At 40.1% G+C, this 27,831-nt stretch overlaps 1 protein-coding gene across 5 annotated transcripts; it reads left to right on the top strand.

Annotated features, from left to right (window-relative positions):
• On the top strand, positions 1 to 26,866 carry PRPF40A (pre-mRNA processing factor 40 homolog A). 5 transcript variants are annotated; one of them, XM_055811384.1, is made up of 26 exons: positions 1 to 650; positions 2,043 to 2,180; positions 5,100 to 5,180; positions 8,296 to 8,326; positions 8,556 to 8,578; positions 10,536 to 10,613; positions 10,718 to 10,828; positions 11,281 to 11,401; positions 12,658 to 12,682; positions 13,043 to 13,357; positions 14,251 to 14,359; positions 15,323 to 15,387; positions 16,022 to 16,186; positions 16,895 to 17,003; positions 18,367 to 18,517; positions 19,246 to 19,379; positions 19,773 to 19,887; positions 20,045 to 20,136; positions 20,311 to 20,427; positions 20,942 to 21,079; positions 21,684 to 21,779; positions 22,734 to 22,820; positions 22,910 to 23,006; positions 23,113 to 23,174; positions 24,303 to 24,437; positions 25,637 to 26,866. In XM_055811384.1, the coding sequence occupies exons 1-26, from the start codon at positions 288 to 290 to the stop codon at positions 25,727 to 25,729; spliced, it is 3,051 nt and encodes a 1,016-aa protein (XP_055667359.1). In that variant the 5' UTR covers positions 1 to 287; the 3' UTR covers positions 25,730 to 26,866. The 5 variants fall into 5 exon arrangements, with proteins under 5 accessions (XP_055667359.1, XP_055667358.1, XP_055667357.1 ...); XM_055811383.1 differs by having other exon boundaries at positions 20,033 to 20,136; XM_055811382.1 differs by having other exon boundaries at positions 10,512 to 10,613.
• Positions 26,867 to 27,831: the final 965 nt, after the last annotated feature.

Raw genomic sequence — 27,831 nt, 5'->3', positions numbered from 1 at the left:
TTCCCAGCATCCCCTCCGCTCGGCCCCCGCCGCAGCCACTTCCCCCAGCTCCAGCTCCGTGGCCCGCGGGGCCTGCGCCCGGTCCCTCGCCGGCAGCAGGCCGCTCTCTCTGGGAGGCGCCTCTTCGAGCTGCCGCTGCGCGTCCACTCCGGCGAGCCGCCTTCTCTCCGCAGCTCCCGCCGCCTTCCCGGCGCGGGGCCTCTCCATCCGCCTGGCCGCGAGCGGCTCCGGGCGCCGACGCTAAAGGAGGCGGAAAAGAGCTCCTCGCGGCTGGGCCGGCGGCCACGATGTCAGGTGGGGACTCGGCGGCGGCGGCAGCGACCGCCTCCCCGCAGCCGCTCCCGTTCTCCTTGCCGAAGCCCCCTCCCCTCATGCAGCTGACGCCGGGGGACGCCGTCCGCCCCGTCGCTTCCGCCGCGGACCAATCGCCGAAGAGCACCCGACTGGCGGGCCGCCCGGATTGGCCGGCCGGGAAGCCAGTCAGCCTGCTGGCCCCGCTACTCCCGCCCCGCGGGGAGCCCGAGCCGCTCATGCCCTTTGGCCCCACGTCGCGGCAGCCACTCAGAGGGCGGCTTCTTGGCAGGTGCAGCGGGGGCAGCCTGCTGAGCCCCTCGATGCGGCCCGGCGGCGTCGACCGCGGCTCCCTCATGGTGAGTGGGGGGCGGCGGGTGGGCCGGGCCGCGCCCGCACGGCCTCGGCGGGGTTGGCGGCACTCGGCGGTGCCCCGCGCCTTGGCCGCGGCCCTTTGTAGCGGGCCTGGCTTTGTCGGCTGTTCAGGCAGAGCTGCGAGGGCGCTGGGCCCTGGCGGGCGGCCGCCTCCGGGGGCGGCGCTTTGCTGGCGAGCCCCGCGAGTGGGGGGTGGCTGAGGGGAATGCAGGCTGGGACGGGGCCGGTCCCGCCGAGAGAGCCCCTGCCACAGCGACCCGCAGGGAGGGGGGCGGGCAGGTGGCAGAGGGCGCTTGGTTAACAGGTCCCTCAGAAAGGGAAAGAAAGTGCTGTTACACGCGGAGGAGCGTCTGAGGTGGTTTTGAGGAAACGCTGCTGTTCTACCCTGAGTTACTGGACAGCATCTGCGAGTCACTGAACAGGCACGCTGTCACAGAGTCTCTGGTGAGACTCAGGGATGTGGCAGGGGGTCAGGTGTTACGTTCAGAAGTTTCAAACCTTCCTAGTTGTTTGTGATTTCTTAGCATGAGCCACCTGCTCCTGGCTTCAGAGAGCCTTCTGGTACAAAAAAAAAAGCCTAGAAAAATTGGTTTTAAACACATCAAGAAGTGTTGTTACTTTTTTTTTTTCTCTGAAGGACCCTTCTTAAATGATACTTTGCTTAAGAATAGTTTTCATATTAATAAACTAATGCTGTTTTCTGACATATATCTCTGTATATGCATATTTAAGTTACAAGTTCTTAAAAGTAGAATGCTTTCCAGAGTTTATCTTACGGTACTTGTAGAATTGTTGCTTTTGTCTGCAATAGAAAGCTCTTACTGTGTTAAATCATTGTAAGTCGGTTAAAACAAAATGGGAAAAAGTGTTCTTGCCCATTTTTGTACTAACAGTGTGGCTACACCAAGGATGAGAACAGAACAGGATTCAGACTTTTAGGAAGGTACAGAAACAGGGGTGGTAGGCAGTGTAGAAGCTATTTCAGACTTGGGCATCAGGAGTAGAAGATACTCTATCTGATTGACTTCTGTGTGGGTTGCTTGCATTAATCGTAATTGTTTGGAAGAGCATGCAGAAATAGTTGTGTTCCTAAATTTCGTATATTTTTTTGTGACAAACCATAAAATGAAAGATGATGATGGTGTGGTTCTTTATCATTTGGATGTAGGTTTTGAAATTCTAAATGCATTTGTTAATTATGATTGGCTCTGGAGGACCTGGAACAATGAATGATCTTCCTTTTTTGCAGTATCGATCTGGAATTGCCCAAATAATTTTCAGTTCAGTGTTGAGCGCTGCGTTGTTATTATTGCTTTTGTGGGGGATGTAGGTTGCTGGTTTCATGCTGATTTTTCTCATTTGTTGCTGTCTTTCAGATGGGCCACCCAGGTATGCCACATTACCCTCCCATGGGAATGCACCCTATGGGTCAGAGACCACCAAATATGCCACCAGTTCCACACGGTATGATGCCTCAGATGATGCCCCCCATGGGAGGACCACCAATGGGGCAGGTAAGGCAGTTTCACAAATGTTTTTTTCTTTTTCTTGATGTCAGGTAATCCCTAAGGTAGGTAAGTCTCATGTGCTAGCTTGCAAATGGTGAGGACAATAATTTGAGGTATTTTGTGCTGCAGTTCCTACCCATGCAGAAACTCTTCTCATTTGTAACAGGTAATTGATACGCCTCATGCGTAACTTTAACTGTAAATAGCTGTGGGTATGAATCCATAATTCGTTTTTCATTAAAGCTTTTTGGTAGTTTTCTTCAGATTTTGATGAAGTAAGGTTGCCTTACTAATACATACTAGAAACATAAAGTAGTGGTTCTTTTGAAAAGCAGAGAGCTTTATGTTTCTTTAATTCTTGGCTAACTTACGTCTACACAGTTTAAAATTATAGGGAGATGCAAGGGAAGAAATAATGATGTTTTGAATTTTTGCAGAATCTCTTCTTGAATCCTAAGGTGTGGTTTCTAATTCTGTGCGTGTACAGTTGTTGCTAGTGTCATGTGATTGAAAAGTAAACTTGGGCATCTAGATTGACAGGTGTGAACCTGGGTCAGCAGGTAGAGTAGCTAGAATCACATCCATGCTTTTTACAAATTTAAAGCTTTTCTTTTCAATAATCAGAGATCCTTTCCTGTGTGGCTTCTGATTAAATTCTGAACTTCTCTTTCTGGATATAATAAATGTTCTAGTGATACTGCTTGTGATGATGGTTTACACAAGTAGCAACTGAGTGTCATCAACTAGGCCAGAGCAGACAGAGGATTAACCCTTGAGAATAGCCCGCAGGTCATGCTGGCAGCTCAGCGTCTTCCTTTGCAGTACCTTGGATAGAGCATGTGTCTTTAGTTTGTAACTGGTATAGAAAGGCTTGGTAGGAATCTCTTCAGCATGGTTTTGCAGCCTATTAGAACTTCTGGTGTAAAAATAATGCAGTTTTAAAAGATGAGGAGGATCTGACCATTAGCATGATAGCTAATAGCATGAGCTTGTGTGTGTGTTCATTAGAAACTCAAGTAGCAATTGTTTTATTCCTCAACCTAACAGTTCTTTTGTATCTGCTGTTCCACTGTTCTCACTCATATATTGAGTATTTCAATTTATAGTATTCTAGTGAGCAATATGGAGAACTTGGGAATTCTTGGTAGATGTAGAGCAAGAAGCTAGAGATGGCACAGCAGAGAGAGCACTAGAGGGTTGGTTAGCCTACAGCCTTGAGGAGGACAGGACAGTGATATTCCCACAGCAGGACTATTGTGCTGGAAGTATCGGCCCATGCTGGCTTGTTTCCTTCAATGACAAGCTCTTTCTTCCAGCAGATATTGGAGGTTTATTTGTGAGGCTTTGCAGGATGAGGTGTGTTGTAGCTTGTTTTTCTCCTTTCTGAGGGTGAACCCCTGTAGGACAGATGCTTCACATAGATAATAGCAACGGCCTCCTGTCAGCATTGTTCAGAGGAAGCACTTCTGGAAAAAAATTCACTCTCCTTCCCAATTTTTTTTGCTTGCTGACTTCGGGTTAGCATTATGCAGAAACCGAGCAGCATGCAGGATTTCTTCAGGACCTGAGTGAGCCAGGGCTTTTAAAAAGCCTCTCACGCTCAGAGCCCCCTTAGTCACAAGTAGCGGTGGGGCAAGAGTGCTTTCTTCTCCTGCTTCTACAGGATGGCGAGAAATAGGAGGGGCCGCCTTCCAGTCTTTCCTTCCTCCCTCACCCTCCCAAGAAAACCTTGTGGATTTGAGGGTGGAGCGGTAGCCCTACCACATATCCCTCTCTCCGCACGAGATGCAAGATGAGGAGAGTGGTAACGTGATGCTCCCTGAAGATACAGGGGGATGGGGTCTCTTGGCCAGCCTGCCAAGGACAATAAAGGTAAAGGGGTGTAACTGAAAGGTTGAAGGGGGTTGACTTCTCCAGACCTGTTTGAGATGAGTGGCCAAAAGTTTGTGTTCGTAATGACCTAAATTATGTTTTGTTAATTTTGCCACTTTTTTATGGCTTTTAGTTCTTAAAAGCCAGGATCAGCAAAAGTAATGGGAAACAGGCAAGGTATTAAACACTTTTAAGTAGCATTTTTAACATCTTTTTCATGCATCACTTTAGTGATGCATCGCTTCTGTGTAACTATCCCTTTGAGACTGTAAGCATAAAGATTTGAGCAAAAGCTAGCTTATCTGAGCAGTAGTTCCCTGGGTGTTTTTGGTCTAATCAGACCACCCAGCATTCTCAGATACAAGTCTGGACTCAAACTTTTCATTTCTGGAGCGTGACATGTCCCCATTACAGAGTTCACACTGTCCGTAGTTTAATATTGTGTGTCTGTATTAAGTTTTTTTCCAGACCTTTAAAAAAAATGTTCAGAATTGGTTTAGAACTGTGATGTTTAATAGCTTGCTTCACCTTGAAGTTCTTTGCAGAAATTAATTCTTCTAGTGTTCCTGTAAAGTGTTTCTTCCTATTTGCAGAGATAAGAAGAAAGGGAAACAGGTTGAAAGTTGTCAAAAAATGTGAGCAGAACTAATCTTAGACTCTGAGTTTACCTTTCCTGTATTTAGTTTATTCTGTGTGGCCTTGAAATTCTGCAGAAATCTTGCCCAGCCTTATTTTTCCTGCTTTAACTTAGGATTTTGGTCATAGCTTTTAACAGATCACACATTTGCTGTTATTATTTTGTAGTTTACATGGTTGTCTTTATTAACATTTCATATCAGACTTTGGAATACTGTAGACATGTTATTCCTAATGTCGTTTTGTGGGAGGGTAACCACAGGTATCATAATTCAACAAACTCTTACTTTTTGTTGCCAGGTGCTTAAAAGGGTGGGGTTTTTTTAGTTATAAAACTAGTACCAGATAATTGCTTTTTAATAAAAGAATCCTCATATTTTGTTTATAAAATGTATCTGAAATACTATTTAATTATAGATGCCTGGAATGATGCAGTCAGTAATGCCTGGAATGATGATGTCTCACATGTCTCAAGCTGCTATGCAGCCTACGGTTCCGGTGAGTTGAGCTTAACTTTTCTGTTTTTGAAAGGCCTTTTATGTCAGTTGCTCTCTTCACTTCAGTATGTGTATGCCTTTGTTTTCTTGAATCGGATTATGAAAAAGGTATTGCTAATTGCAATGAAGTTGCAATTCCTAATTGTAAGGAAGTTGTTTCTCCTCAGCCATATCCAGTAACTGAAACAGAGGAGACTGGTAAAGCTCTATTCCACCAGTTCTTGAATTACTGTAAAAAAAAAAAAAAGATTTCTGTGAGCCGTAGAGCTAGTGATATTTGATGTCCTGTGGATTTTCATCAGTCTTTAAATTCTTGCCTGTATCCGTGTCTGCTTTTCCTTTCTCTCTCTCTGGATTCTGCTTCCCATAATGCTTCCTGCACCCCTGACCTCCTCTCTTGTCCCTCACCTGCTTGTAGGTTGGCAGGAACCAGTGTGAACTCTGGCTCTTTGGAGGGAGGCCTGATCGTCTGACCACTATATATCTGATTTTTTTAAAAAGCTTCTGAAATTTGGCACGTTCAAGATCTTGAGTAAAGTTTACTGAAATCAGTAAGGGTGTTAAGTTATTTGTGTGGAAATGGAGAGGGAACAGTTAACAGGTATTACAGATGCAGTCTCTCTCCGAAGTTTGAAAGTCTAAATGTATTTCCTATTAACATAGATTTTATTTTTTTTGAGTTTTAAAGTAATTGTAGGAAATCCACTTAAAAACAGTTCTATCCACTTAAATTCAGAAATAAATTGGTTTTTATTTTCTTACCATGCAGATGATACATCCCCAAGTCAGATTCCATCCTTGTAGAACTCAGAAATTTTCTATAGTGCTAAGCTCAAGACCTTTACTTTTGTTGTTATTTTAAAAAAATAATTAGTTAATACTCCCTTTTTTCATCAAGGATTTGCTGAAAGAGACCTTTAATTCATCTACTAAATATGCGGTGTGTAACCAGATGCATTGTGTTAAGCAGTCCATCCGCCCTCTGGAGTAATGAAAGATCACAAAGATACAGTTTCTGCAAAATAAGTAGAGAAGGTACTGTTAGGAAAAGGATGTAATGTCACCTTGACATGTGCTAGATGGCTGCAAAATCGTACCAGAGAAGGGGTGTTAATTATCTTGGGAGTGGAGAAGAACTTCAATTTCGTGCTTGGGCACTATCAGACACTAGAGAATCTTCCTGTTGGTTACAGGTTTGTTTCTCACTGCTGGTCTCTGTTTAATGACATAAGAGTGTATGTCTCAACCTTAGTGTAATTTAAGTTAAAGTCAGTAATTTGTTAGGCAAATTCTTGGGAACCATGCTTCGTTAGTTCTTGTGCTCATGTAGCTACTTCCTAACGCACTAAATATTTTAGAAGCTACCAAGTAGGAAGGAAGGATGTTAGTGATTTTTCCTCCACTTGCCAGGCAGAAGTTGTTACTAATTTCTGACAAGTGATGCTCATGGAAAATTTTAAAAGGATTTCAGACCTTCAGATAAAAATCTTTAAAATGCTATGGCCAAAAGAGACTTAAAAGGGGAGGGAGGGTTCAGTGCTGAAATCAGTCTTAATTTTGAATTTTACTCTACATTTTCTACATATTTTGGCAAGAAGGCAGATTTTTCTGTTTTCTAATACTGGTTTAGGAATAAATTTTGATTGAGTAACATTTGTGTTTAGGAGGTGAAGTAGCATGGCAGAGGGATCCAGCTTTTCGTTTTGCCCTTGAACCTCTTGGCAGCAATAGCAGGACCTTGCACCTTAGCACATGTGTGTGAGAAGGCGTTTGTCATGACAGTGTTCTTGTACCTCTCTGCTATCACATGTGTGCCAGCCAGGAAACAGTCTGGAAAGTGTTTTAGAAATAAAAGAATGATTTTACCACTCCTAATTTAAAATAATTTGTAGGTGAGTAAAAAATCATGACCTTCTTTGCAGCCCTGATGATTTGCTTGGTGTAAACTTCATGAGGTTATTAACTTGTAATTTTGGCTGTCTGATGGAAGGTATCTTCTCTAAGTGTAAAGTGTCATCTAAAGCTCACTGAGGCCAACTGGATGATTTGTACCGATGTCAGGGATCTTTGGTCTTGACTGTTTCATCCAAGTACAGTGATCTTTCAGAGCCACTCCTGTGCAGGTTCACTGTCTGCTTTGTGATCTACAGAAGTGTTCGCTTCCAGAAAGCTGATTAGAACCGATGTAATTCCAAAAATGACTGTTTCAGTCAGATTAGTGCTCTTAAATACACAGCAAATTAGAATGGAATTTGAAAAAGTAAACATAGGCACAAGAAAAGAAAATTGTTTGAAGGATTATGTACTGGAGACACATATGTAACTATGGCCTTGCTTAAGTGACAGTACGCAACTGGCAGCTTGCAGAAGTAGGCGCACACACAGGGTAGCTGAAATACTTAATACACAGAATGCACTTTAAAGACCTAAAGCTTGTTGATGATTCACCTTGTGCAGTCCTGTTGGATAATATCAAACATAATTGATCCAATACGATTTCTTTTTTTAACAAATTTTGCTTTACTTGGAGTTTTTTGTTAATAAAGTTTCGAGAAGAGATCTGAAAGAAAAATCCTAGCAAAAGACAAACCTGCAAGCTATATTTTTGCCTACAGAAAAAGAAAGAAATAGAGAGCACTATTTGAGTTCTGCTGATTTTTATTTTTTTTTTCTTTATTTTGAAAGAATTTCAAAAAGGGTATCTAAGAGCTTTGGTTATTTGCAAGCAGCAGTTTTATGAATGCAACAGTAATACGTTCAAAGGCTTACGCCATGTAGTTATAACAGAAGCCTACTAAGCTACTCCAGCAGAAATTCAGAATCTAACCCACCACCACCATTTGGGAGATAAAGTTGGGTACTGGAAGGATGGCAAGCGACCCACTGGTGTAGTTTATGGTTATATTGTTTATATTGTTTTTCTGAAAAGTTGCTTCATGTTCCTAATCACTTTTTTAAGGACCAGTAGTAAGTGGGCAATGGGAAGTTAGGAGTCCATATTTAAGGCAGTAGAGCATTTTGTTGCTGAAAGCACTTTTTTGGATATGAACTGTATTTATTGATGATTTAACCACAGTTGCATTCAGTTCTGAGATGTCTGTTTATTGTTTCTACAGCCAGGGGTGAACAGTATGGATGCGCAAGTAGGTAAGTATAGATCATTTGTTACCACTTCAAGATATTTCACCAAAATTAGGTGAAGTATTAAAAAACCCACATACTTTTCTGTAAAATGTGATTTAGCATTTCAGTAATTAACCTCTTCATTGATTCCCAGAAATATTTTTTTCTTTTAAACATTGATTAGTTAGAGTTTATATAGAAAAACAAAGCAACCAAACCTTTTTAAAATTTTTTTTTTTTGTTTATATTTTAGGTGTAACGCCTCCTGGAACTCAGGTATGTCAAAACCAGAATTCTCTAAGATTGTAAGGGCAATGTGGTGGTGTGTGCATACATGTATATCTGTTTCTAGTTTTTCTGGTACACAGGACAGCAATATGAGATGATTCTTGTGATGGTTTTGGGTCTTTTTGCCCTATGTGAGGCTACAGTTCACATGTTGCTAGGTACCTATGTTACTTTAACGTAACGTAATGTTTTCAGATATTAATCTTTGCAAGTGTGAGGCTAGATGGTTACTTAGGATAGAATTGAGGTTTTATTTGCACTGTAGAAGAGGTTATTTCTCTTTGTTTTCCCTCTCTGCTCTGTCGCTCCCCCTCCCCCCCCCCCCCCCCCCCCTTTTTTTTTTTCCTTCCATATCAGTGACCAGTTTATAAGCAGATAGCAGATTTAAGTTTGGGTAACTTTTTGCCTGTTACATATTAATTAATATTTTGCTTAGCCAGTTCTAATATGTATAGCAGAACTTGGTAGGTGGTAAGATTAAGTCTTCCTTGCTGTTCCTTAATGCACCTGCGCTTAGCAGGAGAAGCCAGGTCAAGGTTCTGGTATTGTTCAGTCCCATGTGATTTATTGGAACCTGTATTAGCATTGTCAGTTTACTGAGTTTTGTTACCAGACACTTCAGCAATAAAAAAAAAAAGTAGCCTATATAGTTACCCATAGTAATTTTGAAAACATCACTGTCATTCTCGAAGAATATAAAGTACTAACCTCAAAAGAATGGTTATCACCACTTTATCAATAATTTTGCTGCTCATTGGTGATTTAGCTTAACACTCTTTCCCCCCATCTCCCACCCCCCTTCATCTTGACATTATTTGAAGTTTGCTTTTGTTAGTGTCTTCTTCCACGTTTGTGGAAACATAGCATAATTCAGTACTTAAATAAGAATAAATAGTGGGTAGGTTGCATGGAAGGTGATTTAACATAGCTTAAACTTGTAAAGAGGATGGTGGCATACAGGCTGAACTTGTTTCATTAGGTGATTTTTCAGTATCTTCCACGTTTCCATCAGATGGGAAATCACTGATGGAATGGAACTGGTGCTGTATATATATATATAGTGAAACTTTTCAATCATGAATCGGTGTAACTTTGTATCAAAGTAGGCACGTCATCTGGAAGAGAGTTTTAAATCTGTTTTCACGTGGCACCTTGAATGACTACAAATAACTTTCAGTCACTCAGACTTCTATTTGAAATTTTGTCAGTATTACTTTTCTAGAAGTTATCCCAGGCATTTAGTTTTAAGATGGAGAAAATAGTTTGGTTAGATAACTAAGAGGCAGAATCTGTAAAAATAGTTATGTGGCCTCCAAGATACCCCATTGTAAGTTTTTGGTTGTTACTTCAAAATTTGGGGACCTTGTATCTAGCTTAATATTGGTGAATATCAATTGTCCTTTGATTTCTGCGAGATGTGCATTCTGTGTAATTGAACAAGGCATTGGACTTGTAAGGAAGCTGTTTCTCCTCAGCCATATCCAGTAACTGAAACAGAGGAGACTGGTAAAGCTGTATTCCACCAGCCCTGATTTCAGAGTTTATATAAACTGTTGATGAAAAGCTAGTAGGAAGGTACTTCTCTGAGTTCACACTAAGCTCCTGAAGTCAGAATCTTGAAGCAAATTTTAGTTTTGAAAACAGGGAGTGCTTCTGGCACTTTCACTTGAAGTTGTTAGGGTCTGATCGTGTTCACTTTTGCTTTCTCTTCTGATAGCAATTGGCTGCCTTGGATTGCTGAATGGGAGGGGGTGCGGGAGACTCTAAAAGTTCTTGTCACAAAGTGTTTTCTTGAAAACAATACTACCCTAAATGTGTTTAGATTTTGGCTTGCTGTCTTGCCTTTGCTGCTGAATTACTTAAGTGTATTTAATATATATGTTCAAATGAAACACGAATATTAACCAGAATGTCTTTTCAGAGCTCTGTTTTGTTTCGCCCTCAGACAACACATCCTGTAGTTTGCGCAGCCCAGCAAACCGCCACAACCAACAGTTCTGTTAATGAAGAGCACTCTAAACAGGTTTCCCTTGCTTTCCACTTGTATTTAGCTTTTTTAGTGGCTTTTGCTAGCATCTCTGTTGGCAGTTATTGTTCATCATTAATGGTATATTTTATTTTTCCTAGAAATCCACGTGGACAGAACACAAATCACCTGATGGAAGAACGTATTACTATAATACTGAAACAAAGCAGTCTACGTGGGAGAAGCCAGATGATCTCAAAACTCCTGCTGAGGTAAAGCTAAATGCAGATGAAGGTTACTGTGCTTTATGAGTTTGTGTGGGTGCAAGAACTTGGTATTGTAACTATCATGGCAGGAGGGATGGCCATGCCAGTAGATTTTTATTTTTTATTTTTTTTTTACCTAATGGGAGCAAACTCCTCAAATAAGAAAAGCTGCAAAAAATGTTTTTATGTTGCTAGAACTCGAGGCTGCAAAATGGACAAAATGCTCGAGTTTTCCTCAATTTTTAGATAAATTTTGTTTATTAAAAAAGATGGCATTCTTTTATATTACAGATAAGTAGTATGTTTGTTTATTGTTAGGGAGTTTTTTCCTTGGCAAGTATATGCCTTGTATTCATTGATCCTTAAGTTATTTGCATAGGGTTTGCGGTTCCCTCCTAGGTATCCTTTTGATTGTAGAACACCATTATAGGTTTAATTTTCTGTTTTCTGTTCATCAGCAATTGTTGTCTAAGTGTCCCTGGAAAGAGTATAAATCTGATTCTGGAAAGCCCTACTATTACAATTCCCAAACAAAGGAATCACGCTGGGCAAAACCCAAAGAGCTGGAGGATCTTGAAGGTAACTAACAAAAATGAGTAGGAAGGGTGGCAGTGAGTTGCGTGCTGTTTGGTATCAAAGCCTAGCAGTCAAACTTCTGTTAGAGATTAAATCTACTGAAACGAGCTGTATGCAGTAGAGTTCATGCAGTCTGAGATTTCTATGGAGCAGTTTTGCCTCCTGTGTCCTCACCACCTCGTCACCATCCTTTTTTCTGTTATACCCCAACTTCTTCCTTATGTGACAGCCGCATCAGCTCCCCCTTGTGTCCCTAAAAAAGGAACGGGATCTGCATGTGACATGCTGTGGCTTGTTAAGGGCTGTGTGCATTGCTCTCTGGGTTAGCTGCCGGTAATACTTCCAGTCTTCCTTTATTTTAGGGCTGTTGTAGAATTTGGCCCTCACTTGGCTACCAATCCTTTGGAAGCTCGTAGGAAGTTAATAATTTGTGAAGGGGTTCAGGCTGGTGGGGAAAGGTGAGAGGCAGAGGGGTGGCTGTTCTAATCCTCATTCACTTGGGAAACCAGAGTAAAAGGGTGCTGGAGTTCTGTCTTACTGTATAGCTTATAACTGAGTAAGAACTATTTGTTTCGGTGTCTTGGAAGAATTTTGAAAACAGTAACGTCTTTTATACTCGAAGTAGTACTGCCTGTCTGCTGAAAGCCAGAATTGCATGTAAGGCTTTTGCTTAGGTGTCAATTTGCTTTTAATTTTCGACAATAATTATTTTGAGGGAAGTGATGTGGCAAAAACGTGTAATTTTTTTACTGCCCTTCTGTATTATAAAGGCAGTGTCCCCTTTTGTACAAACATTGTATGATGCTGTGCAACTAGTTTTCGCTTTTAGCATGCTTTTATTTGGTATTGTAAGGTGATCAAAAAATCTACAAAGTCAGCTGGGGTAAGAAATGAGTGTTTTAAAAAGTACTACAAAGAATAAGCATCAATCATTGTGAGAATAGAAAAGAAAGAAAGATAGATCTGTTTCAGTAAGCCTGACTGTACTTAAAACTAGTCTTTTAAAGCTGAAACAATTATTGTAAACCAAGAAATCATTCTTCATATACCCTAATCTTTCTCTAATGGGATTTCTAAGTTTTGGTTTAGTCTGAATTGATTTCAGTCTTTAAAGGGCACAAGTATTAAAATTATTAATAGTAAAAAAAAATACTTGAAGCTACGCTTCTATTAAATTATGTTAACAGTAACTTTTTACCATGCAAATATAACTATTTTTGAAGCTGTTTTGATTGTTTTTTTTCCCATTTCTCCTCTAGCAATGATTAAAGCTGAAGAAAACAGGTATGTTTTTAATGATATGCTAATGTTTTTTACGTGATGCTGCCTATTTTTTAAGAACAGTCTAGTCCTTGAATCTTAAAACGTTCTTGCAACTAGTCCAAACAGTGGCTTAATACATAAAAACTCAAATAATGTATTCTAGGTTACTTCTCGACTAAAATGATTGATCTACATAAACAGTTTCAATAAAGCATTTACTTTCTCTGAGCTAAAATTTTGTGTTCTTCTTGTAAGTCTTTGTAACTAGACCTGAAACTATGATTTCATACTTTTATTAACTTATTTAAACTATGGGTTTGTCTGAACAATTATGTTGTCCCATGCTTGTATGTGACTGTTTCTGTTTTCTGATACCTGTAGCACAAAGCCTGAAGAATCAACTCCAGCGACATCTACTCCAGCTGCTGCAGCAGAAGCAACAAGCACAGCCAGCACAGCCACAACTGCTGGGGAAACTGCCGCAGCTGTTACTACCACCGCTGCTGCTTCTGCAGCAACAGGAGCCCCTGAAGCAGAAACTGCTGCAGCTTCTTCTGTGGGAGAAAATGAGAGTGCTGGCACGGCAGCAACTGAGGAACAGGGACAAGCAACATCTGCACCTGCTGGGCAGGAGCAGAATGCAGAAGCTGCAGCTAATGCAGCAGACGACTCTTCCAAGCAGGAGGCCTCAGCAGAGTAAGTGAAACTACAAAGCGTGTGGCTTTGCTGCAGTTTTGTATTTCTTCTAGGATCTGGTTTATCTTCAATTGTAGGTGGCCAGGCTTCTTTGAAAGTTAGCTGATTCTTCAGTGAAACGTGAGCATGAATCAATGGCAGCAGAGAAGAACTATGAGTAAGAAAGAATTAAAGAAGTATTAAATCTATTTTTAGAAAAATTAATGCCTTCCCTTGCCAGCCCTCTCCCAAAGCTCTTAAACCCTTCAGAGAGCATCAGTGATGTGAACATTTCATGAGTTTTCAATAGCTGTGAGAGTTTCCCGGGGTAATGTTATATGCTTACCCTGTATGGTTTCCTCTTCCATAGATCTGTGCAATTGGCTGTTGTTAGATGAAAATGCTTGTTCCAGCAAAAATGAGATCCTTTGGTTTTTAATAATGGAGAATTATAGCTTATGATTTTTATCATTCAAACAAAAAGGAAACACGCTATGGGCATTATAGCCAGCAGGAGATAATTAAGGGCAAGAGGCATATTTTTAGGCACACCCCTTTATATTTTTTTTATATATGTGTGTGTATATATATATATGAAATATTCCTGCTAAATTTCAGCATTATATTTTTATGAATAATTTCTAAATAACTTGAGCAGGTAGCCAATTGCATAAGTGCTAATACTTTTCTGAAATAGTTTGCTGCTTTTTTGATTAGTTTGTGTATGGTGTCTTTAAGGAAAAGTCTTGTACAAATTGCGGTGTTGTACACAATTTGTCTTGTACAAATCACGTGTAGCATATTATTTCTCTTTGAGACTCATTCTATCTGATTATGGTGGTTTATGACTCTTCGGTGGCTCTAACTTAGGAAAAAAATGCTTAAGTAACAAAATTACTGATTTTTATGTATAGTGGTGCTTCAAAGAAAGAGGATGATGATGCCCAACCAGTTAAAAAAACCTATACGTGGAATACAAAGGAAGAAGCAAAGCAAGCATTTAAAGAACTGTTAAAAGAAAAGGTATTTCGGTCAACTATTCTTAATGCTTTATTGAACTACAAAAACTGCATTTGCCAGAAATTGCTAGACTTTTTGTGAAGAATTTTTCACTGTTGTGGAAGAGGACTTCTGTACTAGACAAGAAGTGAGGGAAAAGAACACTACAGTGAAAGCAATACACAGTTTAAACAATTTTTTTTCAGCTCTTTAGGTGAGTTGGGGAGGTGCTGAATTTTTATCAGGGCTCTCAGTTCAGTGTGTTCTTATTTTCTTCCTTTTACATGATCCCTATGCTAATACAAACTTGCAATCTGGTCTTTGTCTAAAATTCAGACTAGAATCGTGAGTGATTTGACGGACAGCTTCATTAGAAGCTTCAGAGACAGACAGTGTAAAGGTCCATATGGAAAAAGAACAAACTGTTAGATTTCGTATTCAGTGTTTTCATAAGCTAGTCTGATTTAAAGACACTTTTTTTTTCCCCACTGTGAAATAGTAATTCTAAAACTGTATTTAAAGTGTTGTGGAAATTATGGTTGCCAATACTGTTGCCTGACAGTGAGGCACACTTCTAATAAAAGTGTTGCCTGAGTGTCTGAGCTCTCAATTCTTTATCTTTTTTTAAAGATGGAAATGAAGTGGGAGTAAAAAGAGACTGGCTTTGGTTTTCACTCAGAGTATTGTTTGTGTTTTGTATAGAGAGTCAACATATTTGTGTAGTAGATAAACTTCCAGAAGAATTTATTGTAAAAATAGCAATAATCCCAGAATTACCTTGTTTTGTTTTCCATGTTGACTGTTAATAAAATTTTGAAAAAAAAATTGTGACAAAGAATGTTGTCTTAACATTGAAAGTGTAGTGTTGGGTTTTTTTGGTTGTTTGGGTTTTTTTTTCCCTCCCCCTAAAGGCTATTTTTTAAGGAACTGCTCATTGTTGGATGTTGGTTACAAATCTAATTAATGAATGATTTAATGTCTTCACAGCGAGTACCATCCAATGCTTCTTGGGAGCAAGCTATGAAAATGATCATTAATGATCCTAGATACAGGTACTGCTCGATTCTTTCCTCAAATTTCTACACAAATACTATTTTAGGTGTTTACTGACATAACTTAGGATTGTTTTAATAGCTGTTCGTGCATTTGTGAACATGTACCACTGTCAGGGAACTTTGTTCCTTTCCTGCATAAAGAAATGGAAGTCCTAGGCTTAATTTTTCATTTGGAAATGATGTGGCAGTTTTTGCTTGTATTTTATGCTATTTATGTTCTTTCCTTGGGAATAAAAGCATGCATTTACAGTGATAGAGCTGAAAACTTTCTAGGTTACTTTCTGAAATGAGTGGCTGCTATAAACATTTGCAGAAAAGTGGTTGATATCTATGATAAAAATAGTATTGTAATGTGAAACACACAAATGCAACCTGAAGGCCTGATAGTAGCTTATGTTTTACTACTAACCACTTTTATTAGTAAGTGCTTGTTTTTATTGCTTTTTCAAAAATGATCTTCCATTAATCCTGAGGGAGAGGCAGGGTGGTGACTGGCCTTTTAGATTAATTTTGTCTCAAAAATCTGGATTGTTCAAATCTGTTACTTTTGGTGCTTTGGTTTTGTTTTTCTAATCTAATTCCACCCTTTTGTATAATGGACATTGTTGTTTTCTTTCTCTTTGATATGAAGTGCTTTGGCAAAATTAAGTGAAAAAAAGCAAGCATTTAATGCTTACAAAGTTCAAACAGAAAAAGAAGAGAAAGAAGAAGCAAGATCAAAATACAAAGAGGCTAAAGAGTCCTTCCAGCGTTTTCTCGAAAACCATGAAAAGATGACATCTACAACAAGATACAAGTAAGACCAATATTAAATGAAGTTCCAGCCTTTACTAGCTTGCCAAGTTAATAATCAAATCTTGCTGCTTTGCTCTTGGTGAATGCTAACCGTTGTATGTGCTCAGCCTGGGAAAGTGCATAACTGAGATTTTTATAGGAACACGTATAAATATAGTCTCATTTTCACAGAATGTATTTAAGATCCAGGCATAAAACAACTCAAATGAGTGGTGTGCTGATGATAATGGGTTAAGCTTCTGATAAGTAGAAACGAAAGATAACACTAAGAGGGGTTTTATATTACATCTCCTATTGAGAGCAAAGTAGTTCTAATAGCTTGTTCATGGAAGCTCATGCTCGAAGGGCCGTACATCTAATAAGCTTGTTGTTGGAAATTTTGTAGATCTGATTTCCCATAGTGTTTGTTAGAACAGTGACCTGAACATGTGCTAGCCTTCAGATAAAAACACTAATGCAACATACTGCAGGTAAACTTGTACCTCTGTCGAGAGAAGTGTATAGTGGGATCAGCTTTAATTTTTAACTATTTTTTATTTGTAGGAGATAGACAGGTGTCATGGAAAAAGTCACAAGAGAGAAAATTGGGGAGTTGTTGTACAAAAGCATTACTACTTGTAACGGTTCATTAATATCATTGTAAGCCAATTGGGCAGTTTAAATCAGTGTTCGTCAATAAATTACTGTATGCTTTTTCTTTTGTGTGCAGAAAAGCTGAACAAATGTTTGGGGAGATGGAAGTCTGGAATGCGATATCTGAGCGTGATCGTCTTGAAATTTATGAAGATGTCTTGTTTTTTCTGTCTAAAAAAGAGAAGGTAACTTTCTTTCAGATGTCTGTTTTCACTTGTTACCTGTAAATTAGTTTATACTTCTTAGTAAAGAAGTCTTTGCAAGCAGGGCAATTCTGAATGTTGTTCAAGGACAGTCAGAATGCTAACAGCAGGAGAGGAAAGCCATGGAGAAGTGAGCATGTCGCTGCATGAATGTGAACTGTATACTGCTTCCAGGTTACAGGTCAGTTTGCCCTCTCTCTGAAGGGAGAGAGAGAAAAAAGACCAGAAGAGAGGCAAGATTTATCAACTATGAGACACTACAGAGGGGGAGCTCCGGTTTGGCAAGATGTAATGGGGCAAGGGGACAGGGAAAAAAGCATTGTTGGAACTCTTCAAAACTGTGACTGATCTTGTAGATGTGAATTTGGAGACAGTTTTTCCTTATTTCTCATACAGTATGTAAGGGGAATTCAGGAGAGTTAGCAGGCAGAAGGTGATGCATCCTTACCTATACAAACTATTGGAAGTTCTGTTCCTGCACAGTACACAACTGAAGTTGTGGAACTTACTGCAGGGTAACATTTTGAAGATCAAAATTTCCCAAAAAACTGCCTGTCTGAAACTGGGCAAGCATGCTAGGAGTTAGATAGCTCTTGTTATCTTTCCCTAGTTCATTGCAGTCTGCTGGTGGACAAGATGAACCCCTGATTTGACTCTGTGGCAGATAAAAAAGAAGTTTCTTTGAAAAGTCTTTGGTTTTATTGAGATGTTGCTGCTAATTTTGCAATGTGTTTATTTTTCAGTATGATCTTAATAAGTTACATGATGGCTTTTATACTGAACTGCCTCCAAATAAAGACTGAAACTATCATGTGCTTGATGCTGTGTAGCGAGACTGTTTCTGAAATTGATTTTAAGTGAGACTAGTGTTAAAGTCCACACTTGCTGCAAAAGCAGAACAACCAGAAAGAGGCCAGCCATCCAAACAGCACCGCTTATGGAATTGCTTACGAATAGCACACCTGGTTTAGATCTGCTTTTCAACAGCACAGTGGGCTGTGGTGCCTTGTTACAGCACTGACTGTCTACTGAGTGTACTGGCAGTTCCCTACCAGTACCTCTAAAAGATGAGCACCGTTGCGCGAGCTTTTGCCATCTATCAGGAACAATCAGAGATAATAGTACTGAATGGTTTATCTGTGGATGTGAGAAATAGTGTGCAAAAATTATATGTAGATCCAAATTGTATTACATTGCTTTACGTGTAGATAAAAGGTTAATTTTGTGTAAATTAAACGTTTATTTTGGAGAACAGACTTTGGAGGGGAGGGGCATGTATCTTTGTCTATACAACCTCAAATCTGACCAAAAAACCCCAACAAACCCCAATGTGTTTTCGGCTCAGGAACAAGCCAAACAGTTACGAAAGAGGAATTGGGAAGCTTTGAAGAACATACTAGATAACATGGCTAACGTCACCTACTGTACTACTTGGTCGGAGGCTCAGCAGTATCTGATGGACAATCCTACATTTGCAGAAGACGAAGAACTTCAGAGTATGTAAAAAGTCTGTGCGTTTCTTTTGGAAGAGGGAATTGATTTGTCTTTAGCAGTGAGGACTCTTGCCTGGGTATGGCTTGCTCTTTCCCAGTCCAGAGCCGCTGTGACAGCTGCTGAGCAGCCTTTGTGAAGGACCCTGACTTGTTTGGTTCCTAGGAAACAGATGTCAGCTTCAAAAATCAGGAACTGACTAATCTTAATGATAAAGCAAAGGATACCTTTTTTGTGGTGATTGAATTGCCTTAGTATTTGTTAGCCTTTGAAGTTTGAAGGAGTATTTGACAACGTAATCTGTGTTGCACATAGTTACGTTACCTTCTGCTACATTGAGTGAGGTCCTGCTGTGTTTGCTTTCCTAGGAAAGTCATTTGTTTTACTCTTTTAGAGTAAGAAGGCAGGTTTTCCATTATGAGCACATTTTTCTTAACATTGAGTTGATCCTGTATTTTAAGAGCAGTGTATGCATTTACACAGCTGCTAAAGCATTGACAAAGATGCCCTGTGTTCTTAGCTCTGTCCTGTACTTTCAGGATGCCTGTGGTAATGCGGAGAGGTGCACAAGTGCTCATCCACAGTACTTTTCTTAGAAAGGTCTCTGTGCTCTGTGTTGGCAATAATTTATCCAGGTTGGGGCAACCATTACCTCATAGTAAGAAACTTTGTACAGTTTGTGGGAAGAAATACCTTATTTTTCTTCTAACCACTCTGTTGTAACCTTTGCTAGACATGGATAAAGAAGATGCTCTGATCTGTTTTGAGGAACATATCAGGGCATTGGAAAAAGAAGAGGAAGAAGAAAAACAGAAAAGCTTGCTTAGAGAAAGAAGGAGGCAGCGTAAAAACAGAGAATCTTTCCAGGTTTGTGGACTTTCTTTTTCAGTCCTAGACATGTCATGTGATTAGATATTCTGTGGGGGTTTGTTTATTTCTTAGGGTAGGCTAACAGGTGTGTATAATGCATCAGTTGTCAGCACTGCAGCATTTTGTCTGCTGTATTAATACATCTGTTTGCCGGAAAGCTGCAGGAGTAGAGGAAGGTAAGAGGAAAAAAGATTTGAATGGAAAGGAAATGCAGCTGGAACATTGCAAATGCTGGAGGAAGGCAGGAAGAAATGATGTTGTAAACGATTACTTTTCAATCACATTTGATAACTGGAATTCCATTTTTGTTAAAGAGTATCCATTCTAGCTGTTAACCAAGTAAAAGTGTGATGAGTGATTACAAATCTTCCTTTCATTTGTGTTTTGTAGCTATTTTTAGATGAACTGCATGAGCATGGACAACTACATTCGATGTCCTCTTGGATGGAGTTGTACCCAACCATAAGCTCTGACATCAGATTCACTAATATGCTTGGTCAGCCTGGTAAGAATACTGTCTTTTCCAACCCTGTAGGAAGTCAGGTAAAGGTCTTGGATTTGGGGCAGAATAGAGTAGGGTTATTTGTATATTTTCTAAATGTCTAAAAAAATGCAGCTCTTGTATTAGAGCTAGCTTTTGACTTATCTAGTTTTTTCATCAGGATCAACAGCACTTGACCTTTTCAAGTTCTATGTTGAAGACTTGAAAGCACGTTATCATGATGAGAAGAAGATAATAAAGGATATCTTAAAGGTGAGAGGGGGGAAAATGTGCTATTACGTGGTTTCTTTTTTTAATGCCAAATATATCATTCAAGTGAATTTGCTACTGGGAGATGGGATTTCACATTGCATTGATGTCATGTGCATTAGCACTGAAGTGAGGGTTCCTGACTTACCTGATGCCAAAGAAGCAATTTTCTTACAGGATAAAGGATTTGTGGTTGAAGTGAATACTTCTTTTGAAGATTTTGTTACGGTCATCAGTTCAACTAAAAGAGCTACTACTTTAGATGCAGGAAATATCAAGCTGGCTTTCAACAGTGTAAGTATTAATATATAGGAATGTTCAGAAACTTGTAATACGAAATTTCTTATAAGAACAAGAATCGGCACCTATTTTCTGTGTATGCTATGACTACTTTCATAGTATTTGAGAGATGCCGTGCTTTGAGTTGCTTATCCTGATACCAGTTCGCAAAATAAAGGTTGCAGAGGTTTATCTTTATTCAAATCATGAAATATTTCAACTTGAGAAATTCTGTGGTAGGGAATTAAATAATGTTGTCTTTTATAACTTTTCTCACCAGGGATTTTTGTGTGTGTGTGTTTCTGTAGTCCTGGCTTGCATGGTGTATTAACTATTTTAGATTCTGTTTGAGAAACAGCAGTTGCATGCTTTAAAAATAAGTAATGGGTTAATTTTCCTGTATACCCGAGTGACTAATGGGGAGCGCTAAAGATAAACTGTCATTGGGCTTTCCAGAAATTGCATTAAACTGAATTATTAGTCTTCCATTTTGATATCTTTCAAATGAATCTTACGGCTTTTGATACAGCTGCTAGAGAAGGCAGAAGCCCGTGAAAGAGAGAGGGAGAAAGAAGAAGCTCGCAAAATGAAGCGGAAAGAGTCTGCCTTCAAGAGCATGTTGAAGCAAGCTACTCCTCCCATTGAACTGGACGCTGTCTGGGAAGATGTATGTATCGTCAGTCAATTATGAAAGTCTTTCCAAATGTATTTAACAGGCTGAGCATGCTAATGCTTGTATAAGTAAACCTTGATTCTCTAAGTTGTTAATGTTTCTATATAACTTAGACCCATGAAATTTGTCCTGTCATTTCTTCAGTAAAATTTGAAATTTGATGTGAATAACTTCATTTGATACTTCTGTTTGAATAGTTTAAAACAAAAACAACCACCACCACCACCACCCAAAAAAACCCCACCCCAAAACACACGAAGCCCCCTAACAATTGATATGGAGATAAAAGACTTTGCTTAGTTAAGAGTCTGTAACTTTGTTCAGGTTAAGATAACCTTTTAAAAGCTTTCCTCTCAAAGTATACTTTGTATAAAAATGCGTGCATTTACAAGCTTGCATGTCTTTAATGGCATATGCAGGGAAAAACAGTCTGACTCTGCCTGCTTCCATCTGTTACAGTTTTACTGAAGACTCTTCTGGTTGTGAAGCTGGCATAAAAAAAAAGTTCAGCCTTGTAACAGTACGCTGGCAAAATCATGATTTTTTTTATTATTATTATTTCTGTATGGCATGTATTTCATTGCTGCTTTTCTTACAGATCAGAGATAGATTTGTGAAGGAGCCAGCATTTGAAGACATCACTCTGGAGTCTGAAAGGAAAAGAATATTTAAAGATTTCATGCATGTACTAGAGGTAATTATTACTTTTCTTTTTTCCCTCTGATTAGAGTTCATCATTGATTTGCTCTTAAATTGTGTGGAAAGGGGGGCACAGAACTGTACTGATCTTTGTTACAGTGGGCATTGTACATTACCTAAAAGTAATGGGTATTAGAACCTTATCTTGAAAGTAAGGAATTGAAGAAACATTACAGTTACTTGATATTATCTGATACATAGTTGTTCTGTTAATCTGCTTCCCCTCAAGAATTTTCAGAAGTTCACATCAGAAATTCTGGCTTTATTTTAGGACACATTGTTTATTGCCATGGTATCATACAAAGTGTGATGAAACTAGAAATAGAACTTCTGCAGTATTTCATTCACTACAGATCTGGAACTTGCATACTAAAGCTCTGCGATGTACTTTCTTTTTACTATAGCCAATATTTTTGCTGGTGTGCAAAAGGGATGATGTAGTTCAGTTTCACTCAATTTTTGGATGGGCTGCAGTAAGGGTTAAGCTGCAGAAATTTTGACAAGTCATTCTTGTTGAATAAGGTGCTGGTTTTTCCTAGATAATGTGAGATTTGATTTTGCAGCACATGCTGCTTAGTTTTTTGTTTCATCTGCTGGAGTTTGTAAGAGGTCTTAAAATGGCTTGTCAGAACTTCCCATTTGGCAGAGCAAGGCATGCAGTGTATTCTGGGCCATCTTGAGCAGGGGCTTTAAATCGGAAGCTTTGAAACAGGGATCCAGGTAACAAGCAGTGTGCATCCATACCTAAAGTTGTGTTTCCTTGCTCCTAGATGCTTGTTATTACAACTTCAACAGGGCAATACTGATCTCTGTTTATAGGTTTTGACACAATAAAGGCCTGATTATGTTTTTTTAACCACTGCTAGCCATAGATGCCTTTTGTGGATGGTGAGAAACACCATTACAGTTTCTTCTGTATCCTAACATTTGCCTTCCCTTGTTGCTCTAGCACGAGTGTCAGCATCACCATTCAAAGAACAAGAAACATTCTAAAAAGTCTAAAAAACATCACAGGAAGCGATCACGTTCTCGTTCGGTAAGGTGTTTCATGATGTCTTAAGATCTACCTCCGTAACTGTTTGTAACGCTGTTGTCTTGCTAATCCTGTTGGTTTTTTATGTCAAGGGCTCGGAGTCTGAGGATGACGATAGCCATTCAAAGAAGAAGAGGCAGCGTTCAGAATCTAGATCAGTTTCTGAACGTTCTTCCAGTGCTGAATCTGGTATGAGTTTTTTCTTGGTTTTCTTGGTTTTAAGTGAGCATTACCTTTTTATTGCCAGGTCTTTATAATTCTGTTGATGAATTTTTGTTGCTTCCTATGTCTGCAGAGAGAAGTTACAAGAAGTCAAAAAAACACAAGAAAAAGAGCAAGAAGAGAAGACATAAGTCTGTAAGTGCAGTTAACTTTTGAGTTGGTTAATGGACAACTTAACACTTTATGGTTCCAGCAATCCTTTTTAGGTATCTGTAATCATCCGGCTGTAAGAGGGAGCGTATGTGAGATCAGACTGGAGGAGAGTATTGGCAGCATGATAACTTCTGTCATAAATACTGTAAAATTAAACTCTTTGCTAAATCTAGGGGGGTTAACTGCAACCACACACACAGATGTGAAGGCCTTTACGTAGCAGCACCTGGCATTTGCAGTTTACCATGGCAAGTCTTGGTGTTCCCTTCTACTATGGAGAGCTGGGAAGAGTCCCATCTGTCTTTTCCCTTTGCTTTATGCTGACCATCATTCCTTTCATCTGCTTGAGTGTCAGGCTTGCATTCGAAGCTCTGATATCAAATGTACTGGAGCATCAAAAGGATCTAAAGAGCAAAAAGAACTTTCTAGATCAGTTGAGGCCAAAGAGTATTTTCTGTCCTAGGTAAAGAAAGGAGCTTGGGTCTCTGAGCCCATGCTGGCTGCAAAACTCTACAAAACTGATGTATTCTTTTGTTTCTGTAATTTTTGAGCAGTTAGCTGTGCCCTTCAGTGGCCGTAAGGAGAGTGGCTATTGTTAGCCGTTAAGTAAGATACTAGTGCTAAAGGGTTTCAACACACAGGGGTCACGTAAGCTTAGCAACACTGGGCTGAAACATGGTGTGGAAACAGCTAATCCCTCGCAGCGTGGTTAATATCCAGTAAAAGCCCAACCAGCTTTAAAGCAATCAAGAATGGCCGAGCAGCCATTTAACAGAAAAACGTTTACCAGATTTCACCCTGTCCAGAGATGTTATTGAATGAGTGACATGTGTACACGGGAGAGGTTTATTGTCTGGCATCCATCATGCTCCATCTTTGCATGCACTGAAAACAGTGAAAGTTCTTCTGTATTGAACAAACCTCTCTCCTTTTCAGATCACTTTAGTAATTATTTTGCATTACTTCTGCAGCGGTTACTAGGTTGTGCTTGATTAGTAACCACTTTAAGCAGTTTTTCTGATACGGTCTATATTGAAATGCAGTCAGGCTTTTGAGGTGTGGTTATTCTGTAAACTAATATATTTAATATTTCCCACTTCCTTTATGCAGGATTCACCAGAATCAGATATTGAACGAGAGAAAGACAAAAAAGAAAGAGAGAGGGAAAGCGAAAAGGATAGAGCTAGACAAAGATCTGAATCAAAACATAAATCTCCTACTAAAAAACGACCTGGAAAAGATTCTGTAAGCTTTCTTGTTTCCTTTTTATATGATGCTTTGGGCTTTGTGTCAGTGGGATGCTATAGTATGGTATGCAAGCTTTATAGGTGTACTGTAAGTAAGTTGCTAAGCTTTATTTATGTTCCAGTTCCATTTATATATGAAAAGGACCAAATGTTCAAGCAGAGCTTAATCATACAGATCATATGCTATGCCCTCATTCACTGTGTGAAATTGCTATTTGATTCAATGCTACTTATCACTGGGAGTTGACATAAAGTGTGAATGAGGCATGTTATTTTATAGACAGAAGCTTGGTCCATACTGTGACAAAGTAGTATTTATGAATGAACTGGCGTTCTTTTTTTCCATCCGGTTGACCAGATCGCTCTCAAAGGAGATGAGCCGCACAGCTGGTTAAATGCTTGAGTGACTGGGTGGCACCTGCAGTCTAAAATCTGAGTAGTTGCAGTGCTGGGATGGCACTAGGCTGACACTGGCAGAAAACCTTAGCGGAACAAAGTTCTGCAATTCTCGTGGAATTTTCAAGCTGGGACATCATGTGGGGGCATGCTTATGATTGCAGTCCTGCTCTCTGCTGCGCTGCTTCTGTGCTGCGCTGCTTCTGTGTGTCACTTGTCTTGGAAGGGGTTGAGGACAGTATTTTCAAAGACTCAGAGAAAGTATTTGAATGAAAAACAGAAACTTCTTTTGGTTCAGCATCTTTGGGGTCTCTTTGGGGGGAATTATTTACCTCGCTCTGGTTATGTAGATTGTGGAGGTGTCCTGGATAATGCCCCATACGTTCTGCCTTCTGAGAGGAGACTGGAGGGCAGATGTCTGCTTTTTATATTACCTTCTTAAAATAAGCTGCTTTGGCCTCCAGATGCCTTTGAAAAACCCAATTACGTGGCCTAATGTGGGCATCGTCTGTTGAGAACGTGAACTCAGGTGTGATTAAGCAGACACAGCACAGCGTACAGGCGGACGCAGCTTAGCTTGCCATTTCCCCTTTGCCTTCCCTGCTTCTTGCTCCTGCTGCCACCGCCACTCTCGGGACTCCCGAGCTCCTTCTGTGCCGCCCGCTCCCCGGCCTTCCGCAGGTATCCTGCCGAGCGAGGGCTGTGAGGGTCCCAGTGGGGCGCGGGCCGTACAGGCCCCCGGGAGCCAGCGCAGCCTGGGAAGCGCATGGTGCGTACCACTAACCCCCCTTCTCTCTGCAGGGGAACTGGGACACTTCTGGCAGTGAGCTGAGCGAAGGGGAGTTGGAAAAACAGAGGAGGACTCTTTTGGAACAACTGGATGAAGATCAATGAGAACATTATTTATACCAAATATGTTTACATTGTGGCATAATAAAAGAAACCAATGTCTAATTCAGGATGTGGGTTCTGATATCCTGAGTTCCATTGTTGAAGTAACAGCGGGGTTTAATTTTACCACCTAAATACATTCAAGTACTATTATTATGGGCCTGGCATCAAATCTAGAACAGTGAATAAAACTCTGAGCGTGAAGCTGAGTGCCTGTCCTGGCCGGCTAGGCAGGACGGGGGCTCCGCTCACCGCGCAGGGAGCCCTCCGAGGGGAATGCCGCGAGGGAAGGCGTCTGGTGCTCGCTGGGTCTCGTCTGCAGGCCCAGGGAAGTGTTGGCACCTTTCTAGCAAAGCATCCCTGAACTACGGTCCTTCCTAGAAAGGTAGTAACGCTGCTTTTCCTGGCCAGTGCGGGCAGATAAATTTCATTTTTTTAGAACGAGATTCTTGATATAGTTTCTTGTGGTTTAATTTGTTTCATGGATTTGTTACTATTTTTTTTTGGAAAGGGGAAGGCAATGGAAGGGGAGGAATGAATCTGTTTCTCGATCTTTACTGCAAAAAAATAGCAGATATTGGAACTGCATCACTGGCCAAACCAATGCTGAGCTTTTGTACGAAGACTTGACTTCCTGGCTGAGATTTGTGTCCATGTACTGTCTCAGAATGATTTTTTTTTTTTTTTTTTTTAAATGGTAAATTTTCAAAGTCCTGGAAATGCAGTTGATGGGAAGGTGACGGGCCAGCAGAGGGTGTGCATCTCACAGCTGCTGCTCCTGTTCCCCTAAAACCCGATGGAACAGCGCTCGGTGTTACTCCAGCGTTTATCTTCACATTAAGAAAACTTAAAAAACAAAATGAAATTGTAAATGAGCTTCAATGTTGTTGCCTTAAGAACCTGCTGAAGAATGTACCACCGTGTTTCAACAGTAGCCGCACCTAGAAGATCCCTTGCGAAGGGAGAAGGAAGAAGGTTAAGCCCAGTCTCCTCTTTTTGGTTGTCTCTGGTCAGTTTGCTTTTAGGAAGGTTGTGCCAGCCCAGCTCTGCAAGCGGCTGTGGTACATATTTGGAAACTTCTCTGATTAGAATATTTTTGTACATTTTTTTTTATCTATTATTAAACCTTGTCTTCTAGTGTGTACTAGTATTTATTTCTAGCTTTAAACTTCTAGCGTGTACTACTATTTATTTCTAGTTTCAAATACTCTGTAAAACTTTGATGAATCATTACTGTTTCCTCATTGTTAAATCTGAGCACCATATGTGCTCAGAAGAACTATTTGAAGACTAGTTAAGAGTTCAGCTTCCTTTTTGGTGGGTTTTGTTGGTGTTTTTTTTCTTCCTAATACATGACAGCTGTTACGAGTGCACAAATACCCAAAAGGTCCAATTTTCTTGCTAAGGGTGGTTACATGATTCAGACTTTTTAAGAATGCTCTTTTGAGATGGAAGTTAGTTTGAAATACAAAAACCCATAGCCTGTTCTACTGAGATGGCCTTTGCAGGACATTCCGTACAGAGCATCTCACTTCTGGTGGTGTCCCTGTGGCGTCAGGGGACTCCTCACCCACTTGCTTTCCTTAGGGCTCCAGGGGCCCTGCACCTCCCTGAGTTTGGTCAGGCAGGACTTGTGGTAGTTCCTTGTATCTAGTAGTGTGTTTAACATAATCTGGGACGTTGCCAGCAGAAGCAGCTTTGTTCCAGGTTTCTCCCCAGTAGCAAGTGGCTTTGCTGAGCATGGCAGGACGGCCGGTAGTTGATGTGCCAACAATGTACAATCAGCGGAGACTTTAAATGGGATTTTTGTTAACTTTGTAAATTCACTTTCCAGGATTTCCATTTTAAAAAGCGTAGATAGTATAGTGGGTAGTGATGCCCAAGTGGAAAATGGACTAACAAAGGGTTTAGAGACCATGAGGGAAACTGAAATCATGTCTTAGGTGGGTTTGACACTGATGTAGCACTGGGATGCGGGAAGGTAGCGCACGCTCGACTGCTTTAGTTTGACAGCTCACAGCGGTTTGCAGACACGTTAGAACTTATGTATGATATTTTGTTATTGCCTTGCATTTGCGTAATGAAAGAGTGTTTCTAAGTAAATA

The sequence above is a fragment of the Falco peregrinus genome, chromosome 8, assembly GCF_023634155.1.
Source record: "Falco peregrinus isolate bFalPer1 chromosome 8, bFalPer1.pri, whole genome shotgun sequence".
NCBI classification, from domain to species: domain Eukaryota; kingdom Metazoa; phylum Chordata; class Aves; order Falconiformes; family Falconidae; genus Falco; species Falco peregrinus.
Note: the sequence above shows the minus strand (reverse complement) of the source record. Positions and strands in the feature narration are given on the sequence as shown.

Bases quoted from the DNA above. Each gene is read 5' to 3' on its own strand.
- PRPF40A (XM_055811381.1), top strand. From the start codon at position 288: ATGTCAGGTGGGGACTCGGCGGCGGCGGCAGCGACCGCCTCCCCGCAG. The intron at 12,683-13,042 runs GTATGTTTTTAA...TGATACCTGTAG, and splicing joins ATTAAAGCTGAAGAAAACAG to CACAAAGCCTGAAGAATCAA. The intron at 23,175-24,302 runs GTAAGTGCAGTT...TCCTTTATGCAG, and splicing joins AGAAGAGAAGACATAAGTCT to GATTCACCAGAATCAGATAT.